Source organism: Cinclus cinclus, chromosome 3, assembly GCF_963662255.1.
Source record: "Cinclus cinclus chromosome 3, bCinCin1.1, whole genome shotgun sequence".
In the NCBI taxonomy this organism is placed as follows: domain Eukaryota; kingdom Metazoa; phylum Chordata; class Aves; order Passeriformes; family Cinclidae; genus Cinclus; species Cinclus cinclus.
This window is the reverse complement of record NC_085048.1, coordinates 83,121,547-83,141,593: the sequence shown is the minus strand read 5'-3', so window position 1 is coordinate 83,141,593 and position 20,047 is coordinate 83,121,547. Positions and strand designations below refer to the sequence as shown.

At 36.3% G+C, this 20,047-nt stretch overlaps 1 protein-coding gene across 1 annotated transcript in view; it reads left to right on the top strand.

The window, feature by feature from the left end:
* KIF6 (kinesin family member 6) overlaps positions 1–18,427 on the top strand; it is a 152,179-nt gene extending 133,752 nt beyond the window's left edge. Inside the window, exons 17-22 of the mRNA XM_062490338.1 lie at positions 3,901–3,982; positions 4,963–5,098; positions 6,564–6,652; positions 13,513–13,602; positions 15,563–15,663; positions 18,414–18,427. Of these exons, the coding sequence (XP_062346322.1) occupies positions 3,901–3,982; positions 4,963–5,098; positions 6,564–6,652; positions 13,513–13,602; positions 15,563–15,663; positions 18,414–18,427 (512 nt within the window). The remainder of the gene's footprint in view (positions 1–3,900; positions 3,983–4,962; positions 5,099–6,563; positions 6,653–13,512; positions 13,603–15,562; positions 15,664–18,413) is intronic.
* The last annotated feature ends 1,620 nt before the right edge of the window (positions 18,428–20,047 follow it).

Here is a 20,047-nt window from a genome sequence, read left to right as displayed (position 1 = left end):
CTCGTGCAGAGCTCACCTTCATCTCTCTGCGGGCAGCTGGTATCATTTGTATCCTGTGCTGACTTCACCAAAAGGGTTGTATATGACAATGAAGCAAATACAGTTAGCCTGAAAGTAAATATAAAATTTGCTAGCTATTTCCCTACCCAGAGTAGCACTGTCAGTCTCTTCTTTACATCTTGTGACTCGGTATTCTTAAAAAAGACTTCACATCTTAGGAATCATAATTTTTGCCACTCAGCTCTCTGTGCAGTTATGTTAATGTAAAGAAAATAATACTACTTATCAGTACATTGCTGACTGCTGCCAAAATAATTCTGTTGTACAGAGCTGGATGCCAACAGAAACCCCTAGTAGACACAGAGCCAACGTTTTCCTAAACATGCATGTCATACCTCCCAGCACCCCTGAAAACTGGGGCTGCATTATCCAGGATTAAATTGCAGCAACTGCATTTGTTGCCCAGGAGAAGTCACTGGGGCATGAAAAGCGCATGTGGTATTACACTCCAGCTGAGGGAAATCATCTCAGCTGATGCACTAAAAGCATAGAGCTAAACTGTACAGCTGAGTTTCATATGACAAACTATCAATCAATGAATTAAAAGTCAATCCCAACTGGACAAAGCAGATACCACTTTGTGTTCTGTGCAGTTGCAGAAATGACATGTGATAGTTAATATTTTAGCAGTAGCATCTCTACTACATCTTTTAACGTATTGCAAATTTTTTCATATATGTGGGCAAAAATTGATGTCATGATTTTTCAGTAATCAACATATACTTTGTATATATGTGGTTAATATATATTTTCTGCATGGGAAGGCAGATATAGACAATAAAAAAAAACTCTTTAGAGTAAAAAAACCTGTAGCCATAAGAAAGTATTATTTTCTTAGGTGTCTAAATCAAATTTGTGAGTAAATATGTTTTTATGTTTTACAGTCTATTCATTCAGTGCCCCTCTAACATTATTTTAAAATGACTGAGCCTATGTACTGAAGAATGCTAACATTAGGTATGAGATACAGAGAGCCAATAACTTATGCCTTAGCTTCCTTTCTTCAGCTATAGCTGAAATTGCCTGGACTGGTAAGAGGAGAGTGGTGTGAGGCAGCAGAAGTCCAGGGGCAGAAAGAGGCCACTGCAGGGATTCATCAGGAAAGAGGAGGAGAGGGGATAATAGAAGCAGCAGGGAATGAGGAGGAGGCAGAAGTAGAAAGAAATGTAAGCGTTGAAAAAAAGTCCACCAGACCTTAGATGTCTTTTTGCTTGGAACATCAGGAAAAGCCATGATCCTTTGTATATATAAAAGTAGGTATATTCTAAAGGTGTTGTCTTTAGAGCGGAATGTTATTCAGTTCACAAATGTATTGCTGTAATGAGCAGACATGACAAGAAACTGAAATGGACATTGCAACAGCTTGGGAAAAGACACTGGAGAACTTATAAAGCAGTGCCCTGGCAGAGATGCCCTGGATTTGACTTACTACTGGACTTACCTGACACTGTGATCCAACCTCTTCTGCTTTTGTGACCCAAGCTCAATGATGTACACAGGGATGTGTAAATTTGAGCCATTTATCTGATGCTATTTCTGCTGCTGGAGCCACACCAGCTTGCAGTATACTTATCGCTTTCCATTCACAAAACTGTGCTGCTCCCCTTGTCTGCAGCTGTGCTGCTGCCTTCCATGACCAGCTAGGGATAATGGACAGACTTACATTCATGGGTGAGGATGCTGTGCCCTTTTTGTGAGAAAGGTTTTCATCTCATACAAAAGGCTTTATTATTATTTCTGAAGGTAATGTGCAACCAAATAATCCCTTCTACAGTATGTAATCAGCAGAAAAAAAAAATTCTTTTGCTGGTTTTATATACAAGTGACAAAATTTAGCCTAAGTTTGGCTGACCTTTCAGAGCTAATATAGAAATGTTTTTTCTAAGTACTAGATGTCCTAGTAAACCAAGGAAGGAAAGCTATACTCTGGCTTGTATCACTCTGTAGTAACTAGCAGAATTTGGTGATGTTTTCATGTAGGGAAGTCCTCACTACAGAAACAGCATTAACATTTTAAGATGTTACTCTCTTCCACCCTATATTATTTCCCTTCTTTATAAGGGGCTAGAACTGCTGCCTCCTGAACTTAGGCAGGGTCACAGATTGTGTAAATAGGACAAATGCACTTCAGCATGTGCTCAGGAGAGTCCCCTTTACCCTGAAATTGGCTCACACTAGGTCTGACTGGAATATTAATGAAAACATAATAAGGACTCTCATATGGTCTGTGAGCATGGCTCACTTGAGAATCAGTAACTCCCTAAATAATTTCAGTTTGTTCCACAAGAGCACATTTCCCTCAAGCCTGGCTGCTGTGTGTTCATGAAGTTCAGAAAAGCATGAAGCCTCAGGAGCTCTACCATTAGTGTCTCCCCACAAATCCCATCTGTAGCTCTGTGCTTTCCCATATTATGCCTTCTCTTGGGGATGAAATGTGAGAAATCAGAAAATCCTCATCCCTTGTAATCATGGAAAGGTTTGCTCCTTTCCTTAAAGGTTCTGGCACAGTTATGAAGACCTTTTTATTACCTGTTAGGTTCAGGTATAACTTGTAATACAGTGTCACTGTTGTAGCATCTTCTCCACCTCCTGTCTTGTTTGTTCACTTTAAAATTTCAAGCAGTTTGTATTTTTATTTTTTAAGGGTTCCCTCCCCACCACAAATGTATTCACCCTATCCTTCTTTGTAATCACAGACAGCAAGACCTTTCAATGTTTGAAATGAGGCTTGTGCGTGGGCTTTGTCCACCTTGACTGTCTGTATTAAGCTTGAACTAAGTAATGAAATAAAATTCTTTTCAACTTCATCTGTATTAAGCTACAGGGCGCTACTACAAAAGATTAATGCTTTCAGCTGTTGTGCTGACAGGCAGAGAGGGGTCACTGCTGCCCTCTTGTTCCAGACAGAATTCCTCCCCTTGAAGAAAGAGTGCAATACTCAGGCCTTGTGACAGACTGACATAGAATTTATTTTCTTGACAGAAGTGAGAGTTGAGGTGGAAATGTGAATGTATTGTATGGCAAATCTTTTGGGCTTTTTCATTTTTCTTGAGTTAAAAAGGTCCAACATGTTTTCTTGGGAACCTAAAACTCTTCTCATTCATCCCAGAAACCGAAACTGTTGTAACATTAGCAGGTAACTTTACATTTCCTTTCACCACTGAACATATAAACCATGATGGAAACATTGTTTTACCATCTCTCAGAATAAGCACATTGTGTATTGCATGTTAACTAGCTCTGGTACAGGATAGGGAAGTCATAAGCTGCTTTCTTAAGCTAACTTATGTTACTCTTAAGGTATTTCCTTAGTTCTCTTTTACCTTGAAAATTTTCTCACATAATTTCAGGATATTTTCCTTATTTATACTAATTATCTGAATTTATTGCTTTCCAAAGTTAATCTTTCTTTCAAGAGGTGCTGCTGCAGTTTCTGGTCTTATTTTTGCTGCCAAAACCATTGCAAAAAGTGGTTGAATGCATTTGATAGAGTTTTATACTCTAATAAATAATGTATATAGAATAGGTATATAAAATGTATAAAAATATATAACTGAATACATTATTATGCTCAATAAAATTGATTTATTTATATCTAAAATTAATGTTCCAGTCTTTAATGATGAAAAAACCCAACTATAAGCAATTTTATTTAAATCACTAGTTATTGACTATGTCCTCTACTAAGTAAGGCCTAAATAAGGAGTTTGAAGAAGCATTTCCAGAAGAGAGAAGTGATTTTGTTAACTACCTCTTAAAGTCTAGGTTTTTTTTGTAATTAGTATTTGCTTCTTTGGACACCATATAGTAATGGCTTAAATCTCATCATTTATCCTATAGCTGTTTCAAATCCTTCTGAAGAACTAGTGTCTGATCCAGAAGAAGAGAATCTCCGAATGCAAATCGAAGAAGAAAAGAAAAGGTATTATTTCTGCCTCAGATTTCTACCATCCTTCAGAAGATAAATTATACTGATAGTATATTCCAATTACAATTCTGCACACACAGCTACCCTCTGGGTGTTCTCTGACATTTTAAAAGTATCAGCTTTGTGGTTCACTAATGGTTTTTAAATTTGTGCATTTGCAGTTGGTTTGTCAGTCAGATGCCACAGTAGATGAGAGAGGAAAATTTATGCTTGAGCTAAAGGTGAAAAATAAATAAAAACAGCCTAATGTTCTCCCTGAGGATTAGTGTTTGCAACTTGTTTGAATCCAAATGTATTATGAGCCTTTTGGGTTGATTCAGAAAAGTCCTGTCTTTCTTGACCTAAAGAAAATCTGTAGGTTATACTGGACTCACTAAATGTAAATAATATGTGGAATACACATTGGTTGACTGATCTTTGCTGTAATGTCACTGTAGCCAGGAGGATAAAAAAAAGTAGAAACAAGACTGTCAGTATGAAGTATTTTACTAGCACTTATGTTGTTCACAATCTCTGAGGAAACTTCTGGCTCTTTCATACTGCTGGTAAATCTCCAAGTGTCTAAAAGCCAAGAAGGTAATGAAGCTTTCATCTGACAGGGGAACTAGTCTCGGCCCCTTTCTGAATCCAAGATACCAGTTATTTATTAATGGTAACATGCTGAGAATTCAAAAGAAATAATTTTCATAGTTGATTGAACCTCTATTTCAACTGTTAATCAATGTTGATCCCACTTGAATTTCACTAACTTATTTATGAAATAAAAGGTTTGTGGAATAAGTTTCTTGCACTTACTGTCCTGTGAAGCTTTTATAAAATATAAGAAGTTTTCTACCATCTGTATGTATCCTCTGCATCTTTGATTATTACAAATTATTTTGCAGTTTAAATCTCTTAAGTGTTCTAGGTAGGAATAACCTTTGTTCAGATATATGTTGGAAAATCTGTTATACTCTTTCTTCTTCTCACATTAGCTACAAAATAGCGTACAGTCGCTTCAAAGAGCTGAAAGTAGAGATTGAGCACCTGCAGCTTCTTATGGAAAAAGTAAAGATGAAGCTGCAGAAAGACTTTGAAGTCTGGTGGTTTGAAGAGGCAAAAAAAATCCGGGTATGAACTAATTTTTTATTTCTTCTATTTTCATGTAAATATAACATCTTCAGTATTTTCTTAAAGAAGTAGTTAATTGAGTAGATGGAAAGGAGTATGAAGGATGAGATTCAGGGTCTGCTTCACCTGAGCTTATTCCAATGTAAGTTGGATAAAGGTAATGTGAATTATACTTCTGTGAAGCTAAAAAAGTCAACCCATTTTTCCTGCTCTATTTTCTGTTTTGATGTTCTCCAGACAACTTGATTAATAGGGGAGAATGAGCCCAAAATGCCAACAATTCTGAAAGAGCATTATCAGATTGCAAAAAAATAATCATTTTTACAGTTAGCAAAACTATTTTATCAGGTTTTTTGCAGTAAATACAGTTACTTTTTAGCTTCCTTTGCTTACAAAGACTCTAATAACCTTTCAGCTTCCCTAGGCTCCCAGAGGACCAGCAGCTCCCACCACAGAGTGTTTCCTCACTCTCTAGCTGAAGTCCTGCAGTGTTTAGACACAGAGTGCTCTAATGCAACAACTTGTGTAAAAATGAACTAAAGAGCTGTGATTTTAACAAGTCTATTAGAAGTTCATAACACAGTCAGTCTGAAAATTCCTGAAAACAACCTAGGTTTCTTGTGCTCCCTTTCTGACACTTTTTTAATGATTTGCAAGTAGTGACACAGCAACTCACAACAAAGCTCTGCCATAAAACATACATCAACCTCATGAAAAAGAATGCTGAGTGCAGTCCATCCCTTATCATTTATTATTAACTGGAAGAGAAGATTTACTCCTTGAAGAAAAGTTACTATAAACAAAGGAAGTTTTAGCTTATATTTTGGTTCATTCTCAGGAGTATAAATTTAAACCATATTTTTAAGAAAACAGACTAAAATAAATACAGAAGTTTACATGGGGAATTTAGTTATCCATACATTGGCACCTAAGTAGTGTAACTGCAAGTTAGCACTGCCAAATACTTTTCCAGTTAAAATCACTGGAAAGAGAATGATGTTTTAGTCACCCTCTTGTCTAAATATTTAGGTTTTTCAAAGCATGGCAAGTAGTATTCTTGAATCCGCTTCAGCACATTTTTCTCTATTACTTAACAGGAGAGGTTCAGGATTTAACCTCTCATGATTCATCAGTAGATTAGAAAACTGGAAAATGTAATTTGGATTGATTTCTTAGATTTGACCTATCTCTACCTCTGAGCTCCCAAAGACACTGAAATCAGTGAACATATGATGTTACATATTAAAGACCTGTAACTTGAGCTTAAAAATACTTGAACCAATCCTAAGTACTTTTCTCTTTGTTCAGAAGTGTTTGTGTAAGTGGAGAAAATACTGTGTGATTCAGACTCTGTGTTTTCTGAATGAACCATTGCTTATCTTGTTATTGCTGAAATTTATAGACCCATATGAAGCGCTTTAAAAAAATCCTATCCTCTTAATTTTGTTTTTCAATCTAATCCCAGCAGGAAAAGCCAGAGATGGTTGTTTCACCAAATACTGCCACTGTTTATCCACAGTATATCAGATCCTCACAGCATCTATCACCTAACAGGTAAATTGTTTATTTTTCTCTTCCTTCCTTACATGGGAAAAATGCAGTTTTAGCGTAAGTGCTGTTGTCCAGAATGCTTTTGCAAATATCATACTGAAGCACTGTATTTTCAGTTACAGCAGAAACGATTGTGTAAAAAATGAAAATTTATCATTCAGTTATTTGGAAGTCCTATTGAAGGTAGGACATCAGTTCCTTTGACTTGTTGGTCTTGGAAGATTGGAAACCTTTCTCTAGGGGCCCTACAACAGCTAAGAAAATCAAGCCTGTTATCAGCCAGTGTTGCTGTGTGAGGAGACTATATCACCTTTGGGATGTATGCAGGGGACTTCAAACCAAAAAAGATTAATTATTTCATATATATCCTAGATAGACTAGATGTCATCACACTGCATTTATGCAGCATGTTATGCCACAACGACATTATATTTGGTATTGTAAGATGCTGATGAGTCATCAACAGGAGAAAAATGTAATCATCTTTGTTGTTTCATCAACAGTTAGCTCTGATTTTAAAATCTCTAATTTAGATTTGCAGTAAGAGGTTTTTCATAACCATCAGGGAAAGTAGAGTGCCAAAAACCACGTACCTGGCTGCGTAGGTTTCCATATTCAAGGACAATAAATGGAGGTGTTCTCTCCCCTTCCTTCTTCCTTTCTCCCTCCCTCTTCCTCTTTCCCTTCCCACCTTTCTCTTGCTCTCTTTTTCTGCCTCTCTCTCCTCCTCATTATGCAACTAACATTTCTCTGATCAGTGGCTTTACCTACATTTTTATGACAGTAATCTAAATAAATGATGTTTCCTGCTTTTCACCAAACATAGTATCTTCTACATGTCATTAAATAATGAGTACTGAATTTTATTAAAACTGTAAAATAGGTGCTAAGTTTTATTTTACACTCTCATGTATCTGTGGTAAATGCTCCATAATCAATACAGAAAGTTATAGACATAGTCCTCTAAAGTTTTCTGAGAAGACATTTTCAGGTCTCTCAAACGGATGAAAACCAATTCCAGTCTTCTCTACTTTGCTTTGGTTCATATTCTGTGTCCTCTCAAGACTTAGGCATTAATCACTTTGCAAATGGGTGGCAGGTTTTAGGCCTAATCTATGCTGCTCGTTTCTGGTCTCAGGCTGAAGGTTACTTGTCCCAAAGGAAAGCTGATGGTACAGAACATGACAGCATTTTTGGTCTAGCTTAGCACAAATTCAGCCAAATTATCTCAAATAATCCATGACTGTCGCTCTCTTTAACTTTGTACTGTCCTTTGAACTAAGCAACTCTTGCACAACCTCTCTGCCCCGATGACCTTGGGAACAACAAATTCTGGTTGGTGTGCTGATGCATTGCTCAGGACAGCAATACCTTTTGCATTCCAATTTAAAAATTTAGAACTAAAAAGAAGGTATGGTAATGCCCCAGCACTTTCCAGTGCAATGGAGGACTGGCTTCCAGCAGTGGTGAGTCTTCCTTTCCCTACCCTACCTCAGAAACAAAATTGTACAACTGGTTTCTTTATATTTTTTTAAGCTTTTCTATCAAACACCTTTACTGTTCATGTTTATTACTGGAGGACAAGTCTAAGGAAAGTCTATCTGGCATTTTGACTAGAATGGGGAAAGGTGTGTGGTTGCTTTCCACTACCAAGCTTACTTCAGAGTCCTGTACTGCCCCAGATGCTTTCCTGCAAAAAGCAGATGTTCTTCAGAGTGAACAGTTTCTCTGTGTCTAAGTAATGGGCATATTGACTGAGGCTGACTGGATGATCCTTGCAGAAATATCACAGACACAGAATATTTATCTTCTGGAACTGAAATTGTAAAGGGATTTGGATGAATGTAGTTTTATTTTCCCATCTCTAGCAATATTCTTGCCACAATCTTTAAAAGTCAATCACTCTTTCCTTCTTATGGTTCTAGAAAGTTGATCTTATTTTATGTTAGGCTGTTTAAACATATTTTTCTCAGGTACATTTCCAGTGGCCTGTATACGGAAGCAGAAACACCGCTTCTGCTTTTTCTGAGGCAGGAGCTACAGGCTTAACATTCCACTGTGCATGAAAATTTACTTTACCCCCAACCTGAGTGAATAACATTTTAGAGTAACAGTTTCAAATTTCACAGACTTTAAAAGAATAAAATAGTAGAATATTTATTTCCAAAGGATTCTCTTGGTCCTAGGTGACAAAGAACACTTCTCATAATTGTGTATAATGAGTCCAGGCTACAGGTGCTTTTTTCACATAGTCTTGATACACAAATAGCTCTTTTTAATCTAACTTGCTTAAAAGTCAATCATCTCTTTCTTTGGAATGATATTGCTATCTTCACTCAGCAGAATAACCAGCCACCAAAACAAAAGCTGTCACAAATTTTGTTTGATATAATGTGATGTAAATAAAACCTGTTTCCAAGATGGAATTCAGTTAACAGGTGTGTTCAATAGATGTAATATCTAAAACTTAGTAGGCTAAATTCTAAGACTGCTGTTGGTGAAGTAAGTATGCAGTAAAACCATTCAGACAAACTCCTGAATGGGAATGGATGTAAATACAAACTTCAAGTTAGAAATAATAAATTAGATAACTCAGCATGCAAAAGACACCAGCATATTCCTATGTATGTATTCCATATTAAGCCTTGAGAAGGCTCAAATTTTATTTTATACTAAGTTAATTTATAACTAAAATAACAGAGAAGGGAGGCTGGTAATCCTTTTGAAATTAAGAAGGATATACACACCTAAAAGGCACTTGATTAATGATCAAAAGTGTCTCTTTTTCACTTGAAAAAATGGCTGAATTGTTAAAGTGTTGAAATCAGTCTGTGTTAATAAAGAGTTGAATAGTGACCATTTCTGCCTCAGTCAGTGCGGTCTGAAAGGTTGTAGGGCTACCTGCAAATCTACTGTATATATGTTTATGTCTCTTAATGGATTCCTGTCAAGTCTGCAAGAAGACTGCAAACATGTTATTCTCAGCACTCCATGTGTTCTCCCTCCACACATTCAGAATTCAAGCACAGCCTTTTATAGTCCTCATGCAGTCTCTCCTACAGTGGCTTTCATTTAAGCAATTTATCAGATCCTTGTCTATTCAAATTGCTTCTCTCACTGAACATTTAGTTTCAATAGTGTCAAATGGTTCTTTTATTCTCTTTGAATCATATAAATCTTAGATAGTCATTCAAATCTTATAAAAATTTTGGATTTTTTTTCCTCCTCTCAGAAGGAATGCATTCTTTTCTATCTCAGTCAAATCTTTCTTAACTCGTTTCCTTTTACTGCATCTCATTTGTCCTATTCCAGCAAGCCCCACTGTATGTTCGACCTCAGACTCCTCGACTGTTCTGTTTCTTATTCAAAATCTTCCTGGCACTTTAAATTCCCCTGGAGACATTTTCAAATAACTCTCCATGTTTTCTGATGACTTTGTGCATCAAGGTTTTTTAACAACTATTGTCCTGGATTGCAACAGTTACTCCCTATATTAATGTTGTGTGAAACAAAGTTAATGTTTACATATTTTGCAGCATTTTCTGTCAAATCATTCTTTATTCCTGCCAATTTCCTGCAGTGTTACATAATGATAAAAACATAATCTGGGAATAACATCATCAATTAGTGACATTTCAAAGGTTTTCACGTTCTTTGGTAACAACTGGAACAATTTATCTATGAATTTGCAAGTTAGGCCAAATTTAATTTTGTAGCCAACTACTAAAATGCTCAGCTTTTAAGCAGCTTGAATCTTTCCTGTCTGTATACTGAACATCTGTTCCCCTCACATCCAAAGCTAAGATAACTGGACGACTGCAGCTGAGGTTTCCTTAACATTACAGAGGTTGCATATCTTCAGATTTTCACTCTCCATTTAAATCTACCTGATATTCCATTTTTTTTCAGCTGGCAAGTTAAGCACTCGTACCATGACCTGCATCACCTCTGCAGCTCTTGTACCCCATGTACTTGACAGAGCTAATCAGTCCATGGATCAGTTGTCTCTGGTCCTTGGGTTCCTTCAGCAGGGGAAACGCTGCTGCAACCCTGTGTACATCTTCATGACCACTGCCCCTTGCCTGACTGAGAAATGCACCCCCAACAGAGGGTTGTGCCCCCTCAACCCCTCCCAAAAAATAGTTATACACTGGGTGAAACTTCAGGTACTAGGTTATCAAAACAAACAGGCATACAAAGTTGACAGACTATCTTTAATCTCCAGAAAAATTAGGAATTTTACTGAAGTTGTCAGGAAACAGTCTTTGAGATTTCTTAAATTCAAGGAAAAATCAGGTAGATTCAGAATGGAAACGGGAATTATACACTGTCAAAACAAGCTGAATAATGTTAAAGCTTAGGCGACAAAGAAACAGAACTTACATACCTTGTACATCCACCTAAATTCAAAATGTGACGTAGGATTGTTTGTTTGCACATTACAGAAATGCTGAATGGCACCTCTAGAGATCTCTGGATCAACCTCTTGCTTGAAGAAGACTTTAATCGCACTAAAGTGTGTCAGGCATGGTTTTGTTTGGCTTTACTGGAGCATCCTGAAATGCCCAATCTTTCATGCTGGTCATACAGAGAGGGGTATCATAACCTCTACCCCATGCAGCAAAATGACTTTCTATTAAATCTAGAGCATTACTAGAACATTTCTCACTTTTTTGCGTTACGTTACTAACATCTAACACTCGGATGAATAAGGAGTGTCCTGACTTCTAAGAACAGGCTAGGAACAAGTTGCATCTGAGCATACAAATCACTGCACAGCATAATAACACTCTTTTTTCCCCTTATGATTCAACTTATCTTGCAATGCCATTATCAGAGCTTCAGTATGAAGGATGCAAGTTTTCCCCATAAAGACCATCCCTCTAGTGTAGGAATTAGAGTAATCTCTAGGGAATAAAAAAGATGGATTTGAGTTGTAACAGACTGAGAGACTCATTTGTTAGATTAGCACACTAACTGTTAACCTCTTATATAGAAGCAGAACTTTGAGTCATTACAAAAAAAGTAGTTATAAGCTTCCTTATAAATTTCCTTAACTTGCAGTACAGTTTGCATCCCACAGTAATGCCTGCTTGTAACCCCACAGGCACAAGATAGGAAGGGTCCATCCATTAGGGTCCATCTCTAAGCACAGTAATGTTAATTTCCTGATTCTGGGCATCATCTCATTCAGTCTAAGAGGGTTTTTGACTGTTGCTTTCTGTGGGTGCCAAATTCTCCCAGAGCACCCTAAGGCAAGTTTTGCCATGTTGTCCTAGGGTCCAGGAAAGTACTTGAAAGTGACATCCCCAGAGTTCCAGCTGTGTCACAACTGTACTATATAGTTGGTTTTTTTTAATTATTCTGAATTGTTAAATCCCCCTTCAAATGGGGATTTAACAATTTTATTTTAATTCAGTGGGAAAAAAGTAGTTCAAATATATAAACTACTGCAACTTAAAAGTAAAATACTTCAGCTGACTCACAGTATTTGTAAAATTTTACATTTTATGCATGACAAAGAGAAAGCAAAGATGCTTATTTCAATGAAAAAAGGCAAGGAGAAAGACTCACAGTAAAGTCACATTACTTTATGTTTGTTGTAGCCTAAGAATAGAGTCAAGGATGGTTGCTATGGTTCAGTTGATGTGCAGCAATTTATTAAACTGTGGTTATGTGCCTTGGATGCCGCAGTATCTCAGGGCACAGACACAGAGGCCTTTTAGAAAACTGAATTTAAAGCACTAAATCATTTCATTCTTAAGAACTGCCAAATCAGTGGAAAAAAATGTTCAGGAAATCCTAAAGTAGACTGACGATATGAAGTTCCCAGATATTGTTTAACCACATAGTAGGTAATAATATCACACATCCTTTCTAGCTCTTGTAATATGTAGGTGCAATAAAGTACAGAATATTATTAACATTAAATAAGATATTGCTTTAGTTGAATTAGGCAGGTGTGAATGGTGTGGGACTCGAGGAGTTAAAGAGAATCATTCAACAAACCTGGAGCTGTTCAACTGAAAATTACTTATACTCCTGGGCACAATATCTTCTGCAAAACTGAACCTGGCACAGTGTAATACAGTAAAATTTTAGTAATAAATTTCTTTCCCTTTTCAAGTTCTCTGCCAGAAATATCAATTCATCAGCCAACAATGAACTAACTACTGCAGATTTTAAAAAGCAAGAACTTGCCAATCCTGCCATCTACTGGAAAATTCCTCACACTGAGTAATTTACTTTTTCCACTCTAAAATTGGCACCAGATCTGGCAGTATATGCAACCCCCAGGAAAAGCAGAGCGTCCCTAGATATCCAGTGGCAGAAAACTGCCTCCCAACTTCCATTATAATGATATCTGCAGAGGCAGGAATGCACAGCAGATGTTCACAATATGTTTGGCTATCATCAACAAGCCCCATCCCAAAGTTTTCACCGAGCTTTTATCCGGTCTCTCACTGATTTTGGTAATAATTTTGCCTGAATAAAGAAAGAATGGAAAATGAGCAAAGGCCTCACTTGGCTAATAGTCAGTTTAGCAACTAAATATACCATTACAAACTATATATCAGATAATCATAGTGCTTTACAAGTCTGGCTTAGAAGGCAAATACTAAAAGTATATTCTTATGAAGTTATTTGTCACTCTTTCATAGCCACATTCTTTAAATATAATCATCATATGGATTAAACTTAAAATCTTCTTTCAGCAAATAAGTGTTTTATATAGATTTGAAAAAATCTTGAAAAATCTTCTTTGTAGCTAATTAGTGTACTTATTAATATTGCCTACACAAGGGCTGTATTCTTTTCTTTATGTCCTTCATTTTCCTTCATTTCTTCATTTCCCATTCCAGTTTTTCAGACACCAGTAGAGACAGCCCTTATGAAGATCCAGCTGTGAAAAGCAATTCAAACACTTCTGGTAACACATCTTTAAAAACAAGGTAAGAACTAGACATTGGTTACTCAGAGGAAAAAGCAAAATACAAAATAATATAATGCTTTCACAATCCTCCATCAATCTATTTAAGAACAGTCTCCTTGAAATATAGAAATAATTTTTTTTGTAAATTGCAGATTTTCCTCCAGCTTCCAAACCAACTGCAGGCTTCCACATAGTTTTACAACAATCTGCTGCATCATCAGTATTACAAAGGTGGTTTTGTGTTTGGCCTGAGACTTTTTTCTCTATAATCTTATGAATATTCATGACTGTGTCTTTCCAGCCTTCTCAGAGAAAGGGAGTCTGAAAGAGTAAATAAAAACATTTGAAAATAAGAGAAATCAGAGTGTGTATGTATTACAAAATTGTACAATGCAGGAACCAGGCACATATTTTTTCATACTTGTGATTTTGTCTTTAAAATATTTTTAATCTCCGTCCCACAGATTATTCTTTTAAAATAAAATGGCAACAGTTTCAGGCTTGGCAAAGGTTGTATGTCTTGTTTTCTCAAAGGAGGTACTGCTTTGTGAAAATTAGCTTAGCAGGTTAACAGAAACTACTAGGTTTTTGAGCTGCTCTATGTTTTCTAGTGTGTTTATTTCCACAGTCTTTTCTCCCACTGAAACATTATGCCAAGTCACTCTACTTCCAGGAGTTATATACTTATTGTGCTCAACAGTTCTGGCTATTAAAGCCACTAAGAAAATATGGTCAAGTTACTCTTTTCCCTACTGCATTACTAAGAAGAAAGCACAAGGGGTTTTTTCTTTCAGTTTCCAAAACAATCCACTTCTAGAGCAGAAAAAAAATGTGGAAAACTTTATCCTCCAAAACCTAATGTTTTAAATTGCATTTGGGTTTAAGAAAAGCAGAAGAAAAATAGGAGCTAAAATGGAATTTAGAGACCACCTTCTCAATATACTGTGGGTTTTTATTTTTTGTATTGTTGCTAAATAAATGAAAATCCATCAAGGATAGTCCCTTATTGGTGTTCTGCAATTACCTTGTAAATTACATAAAAATAGGGGAGTTTTAAATTCAGAGTAATTTCTTCTTTCTTTTTCCATTTTGGTTCACTGATTCAGCAACTGAGAACTTAATTAGTAGCACAAAGACAAGGGTATTAGACTGCTGTACATGTCAGTCACACAAACCACCGAATGCTACTGTCAGTAAGGAACACTGAAAATAACCATAATTATAGAGGTAGGACATGTAAAAAAAAAAAAATGCTTTTTCCCTTCAGTTCCACGTGTCCTTCTGTACTGCAATTTTTGCCATCATATTTCTCATCTCCAATTATCATTAATCTTTAAACAAGGTTAAAGATGCAGGTGGAAATTCTTAGCTTTCTCAGCTGATTAGAGCAGCTTCATTGTATTGCATCATCTTTACTACCAGAGGATCTGTCAAAAGCTGTCGTAAGTCAATGATTTAGCAGCACAGGAGCAAGAGTTCAGCTGGGACTGGAGACTCAGCAGCACGAAGGATTTGTGTCTGTCAGGAGGTGTCCTGGGTGCCATGTGATTGTTTGCTTCTGTGTGTGTATGAAAACTTAATTCCCCCACAGTAGGCAAAAATTCTATTGATCTGTTCAGATGTATAGCAGCCTGAAGCAAGCAAACACATGGCATAGTCACATCCATCATTTCCTTCGTAAACTCACTACATTAAGCTTTACCACTTAGAATTAAGTCTTTGACTCAGCACTACATTATTTTTAACCCTTTGTGAGAGGTCTATAGCTGATAGGCAAGTAGCCTTTCCACACTAAAGAGATAGTGGCTAATCTTAAGAACCTACATAAGACTATTAAGAAGTATTGAGATCAATTCTGTGCTAAACTGTGCCATACCTAACAATGCATCTAAAGAATAAAATCCTTCATTGTGTAAAAAAGAGGAGACAGAAAAAATAACTTTCTTACTTGAGTCCACAAGCATACTTTCTTATTTCAGGACCCCACCAAGTACATCTATTCCTCTGACTGGAGACAGCCAGGCTGATGCTGACATCCTAGCTTTCATTAAAGCAAGACAGAACATCCTGCAAAAGAAAGGTAAATCCTGCCAAAAAATATGAAGCCAAACCAAAATCTCCTGTACAGTATTTTAAAGCCAAAATAGCTTTAGTCAGTATTGTACTGAAGCAAGTGAGAAGTGATTCTGGCTTCAATTGAATTACATTATGTGCTCAGCTGTTCTAAACACTTGAGGTTCTTCACATGTATTTCTTAAGTAGCTCAATGCTGCAGTGCAGAACTATGAAGGCTCTCTGTTTTTCTAAGCCACCATCAGTGTATGTCTGAGACATGCATGGCTGTGCAAACTGCACAGTATATTATTTTACCCTTAAGCAAATGCATTTGAATGTGGTTTCTTGATGATCCAAAATTTTTCTGTATAGATTTTCTTTAAACTATCTGTCCTGGTTTTCATCTGGTACAAATTTAGTTGTAAAAGTTGAAACCAAATAAAGATTACTCAAATGATTGCACTGTACCCGCACCTCAGGAGGCAGACTGGCCCACTGTGCCTAGCAAAGAGTATGTCCTTAACAGGTATTTCACTATGTCAAGGATAAATGAAAATTTCTATGAGTATTTGTCATTAAATCAGGTACTGAGAGCAGTCATAGGAAGGCAATAAAGTTCACTCTAGAGTGTAGATAAGCAAAATTGGCAGGAAGTAGAAAGCAATAAATAAACAACTGTGGCACTGCAAGGTAGCCTAAAAGTAATTTATCATGATAAAGAGAAGTGACTTGTGCTTTTTTTTTCCCCCGAATAATAGTTTTCAGTGGCAGCAACCAATTAGAGAGAATATGAGCATGTTAGTGGTTACTGAAGCAATAACTTTCCATCAGCACTTTGATGCTGATGACAGCATTTTTCAACAAACTATCTGCACCTGGCAGATGGTGTTAGCACTGTCACAAAGTGGGGCTTTGGTATCACACTGCTTATCAGAAAACTGCCAGGTAAACACACCCTGGCTGAAAAAACAGCCTCCCTACACTCATCCAAAGCAAACACTTAGCACACTTAGGCTTTGGGATCCCTTTTTTCTTTATTTAGAAAAGCTGTTGTCAGGTTTTTTTGCAAATGAAATTAAACTGTATTTATAGGCAGGTCATCAGAAGACAGTTATAGATAAATGTCTTACAAACATTTCTGGCCTTTGAAGGTCCAAACCTGACTCAATGTGTGACAGAGAATAATGTAATTAACAAGAGAACATATTATCCTATGATCATCTCCTAAATCACACCATAACAAGAATGTCTCTCTCAAATGCCTTTTCCATCCTGATTGTTTTCAGCCAGTGGCTATCACCTGGCATCATCCATCAGTTTCAGAAGGGACTAGACATTATCAACATTGGCAACTACTTAGACCCCCAAGTCATGAAAGATATTCTTACACAAAAAAGGACGGTCAACACTTTTGGAATTATTCTGAAGTTCAGTCAGACAAGATGAGCTGTCCTAAGTAGATGAAAAAGGAGTGGAGTAGCATTTGATCATCCTGGCAGTGCAGGGCTGGATGACTCAACAAATTGCTAAACAGAACAGGAGAATAAAAAAGCAAAGAGGCTATGTCATTCAACAAACATGTAGGGACCTGATGTGTCATAGACAAGAGACAGCTCAGCAGCAAGTTCTGAGAAGGATTTGGAGCCAACCTAGCAGATAAAAGGAGGCTTTTCTTCCTTATGAGGAAATGGAAAATCTTCCAGATCTAAGGGATGCAGCAACTGATAGCAGGAACCATAGAGAAAATAGTTTCTAAATTCTAATTTAGCAGGATGAAGGAGGAGAACTAGAAAGTTTTCTTTTAGGGGACAGGGATAGGAGCTATGATGTTCCCCATTCCTGCCCCCACAAAGAAAAACTTTCAGATGTAGAGTTAGGTAGAGAGGAAGAGTAGAAGAAGAATGTAGTCTCACTTCAAACTTTGGGGGAAAAACACTGTGTATCATCAGTCACATAATTTTTCCTCAAGAAATTTCAAACATATAAAAAAATAAACCAAAGAGAAATTACTTGCCCAGAGCCATTAAACTGAGTCAGACACTTTCACACAGAATCCATGTGTACTAGTCCCAGTTTCGTGCTCTGTTACTTCCTTACCAAACTCTCTTCAACCGAGATGCTCAACAATCCTTTCTACATTTGCATGCAAATGTATTTGCTGTCTGCATGACTGTTACACACACAGTGCCCTGCAGGAAACAACATTAGGAAGCAGAGGGTCAGCCAAGCCAATCTGCTGGGCTCAAAAACTGTCAGCATCCTTACTGCTCTTTCCTTTAGTGATCCTGACCCTTTCAAACTGTTATATTAGCATCTCAGGAGCAAACTCAAAGCCCTATTATACATTAGAGGGGAAGAAAAAAAGTAATAAATGTGTGCAGAAGCCAACAGAGTGGAAAATAAGTTTCATAAATAGAAAGCATGGGAATGCTCAGTATCCTTAGTGACAGTAATGCAGGGGTGGGAATGAGAGGACTCAGTAAAGTTTACCTCAGGGACTGTGGGTTATTACCATTTGCTTTCTAAACAGAGGGGAATTAAAGCAGGTACATTCACTTGCTGGGATTGTTAGAGCATTGCAATAACCACCCTGGAAAGCTTTTTAGAAAAGGGCTACTAGGCAAACTTGTTTTTGATGCCATGTTCAGTGTTGGGGTAGGGAAATGAAAATGCAGAAAAGTAGATGAATTATTTTTGTCTTAAAAGATTCAAATTAAAAGATTTTTTCTTTCTTTCTTTCTTCTGTTTTTTGTTTCTGAAGTTGTTTTAAAACAGACAATGAAACCTGAAATGTAATCTAATGTATCCCTTTATCTCCTTTCAGGCTTGGGGAACAAATGAAATTCTTGTCACCGTCCACTATTTCCTTTTAGAAATAGTGAAAGACCTTTATTCTTTCCCTTCCTCTTCTATTTAGAAACAGGTACAAGTAAGTACTTCAGATGTACAGGTTTAATTGGTAAGGGTATATAAATTGTCTTTGACAGCAAAATCCATTTCTCTGACAATAGATATTTGAGTATTGCACGCAGTATCTTCACCCTGCATTAAGACTAACAACAGTGAAACAACTAATCAGGAGTTTGCCAAACATGTTTGTTTATGAGAATTCATTGTACATTTCTAAACTTTAAAATTATCTTATGTATTAATGCTCTTATACATCTTTAGTTTGGGAAAGGCTTATTACTACTGATAGGGGGTTTTTGCATCGATTTGCACAAGGCTTTGTTAATTATACCTATTGACCATCAAGAGATATGCATTCAATAACATAGTTATCTGGGTTATAAAATTCCATAAAATTTTATTTTAGATTTTTTCCCCCCTCAAGGAATAACAATTTTCATTTCAGATTATTAGAATACTGAGATTGTATTGTAATATAAAAACAAATGTGTTTTAGTAATTCTAGAGTTCAAAATTTCCCAACTGTTTTCTTTTTATTTGAATGGTTTAAATGTTGTTCAGAATGGATTAAATTTGCAAGATGCACATCCTTCAAAAATATACAGATTTCAGAAGAAATAACTACATGTAATAGGCCTTAAACAGAACAAGGCAAATACTTCTGAAACACCAACAAGATGTGAAAACTTAAATGCATTTATATCTTATATACAATGTAATTTCACTATTGACTTGGTACTATTTTATTGCATAATATCCAGTTATGAAACAATTTGTTTTACATATCAAATTAAAATCAAAAATGCAATGCAAAGTACAGCCTTTCTCTGAGATATGCATAACACATTGAAGCTGTCACTTTTCATGCTAGTGATAATCTTACAGTCATGCATTTAGAAGCATATGCATTGTTCACATAAAAATAAAACAATATATTGGCAGAAATCACATATTCTCAAGGATGTATAATTCTTTATATACATGCTGATACTTAATTCTTTGTCAAATACATAATTATACAGAAGTACATGGTGAATTGCTGTGTTCAAAGCTACAGAAAATATATTTGACAAATTAACAACTAATATGCAATCAATTTTAAAATATTAAAGTTATACCCTTTTTCGCATTTTAATTTTCTGTAAAAGTTATTACAGATACTATATAAATTGGTAAGCTTTAGCAGAATTTAATATGTGCAAACTGAGATAAAAGTCAGATCTACCCTTGCTTTGAGAAGAGTTCAAGGATTGGTCAGAAGTGGAAAAATTCACAGGCCTTCTCCCTTTTATATGTATGCTTTGTTAGAGATTATATTAAAATGTCCTTCTTCCAGAATTTTAATCTGTTTGTCATTATTTTTCTTTTTCTCACTCTGTTATATATAAACACTGTATTAAATATGAACTGTATTATTGTTCATACAGCTTTGTTGTGTAGAGCAGGGCCACATTCCTGCTTCCATTCAACACTACTAGCTGGAGAAGAGCCATAGATTC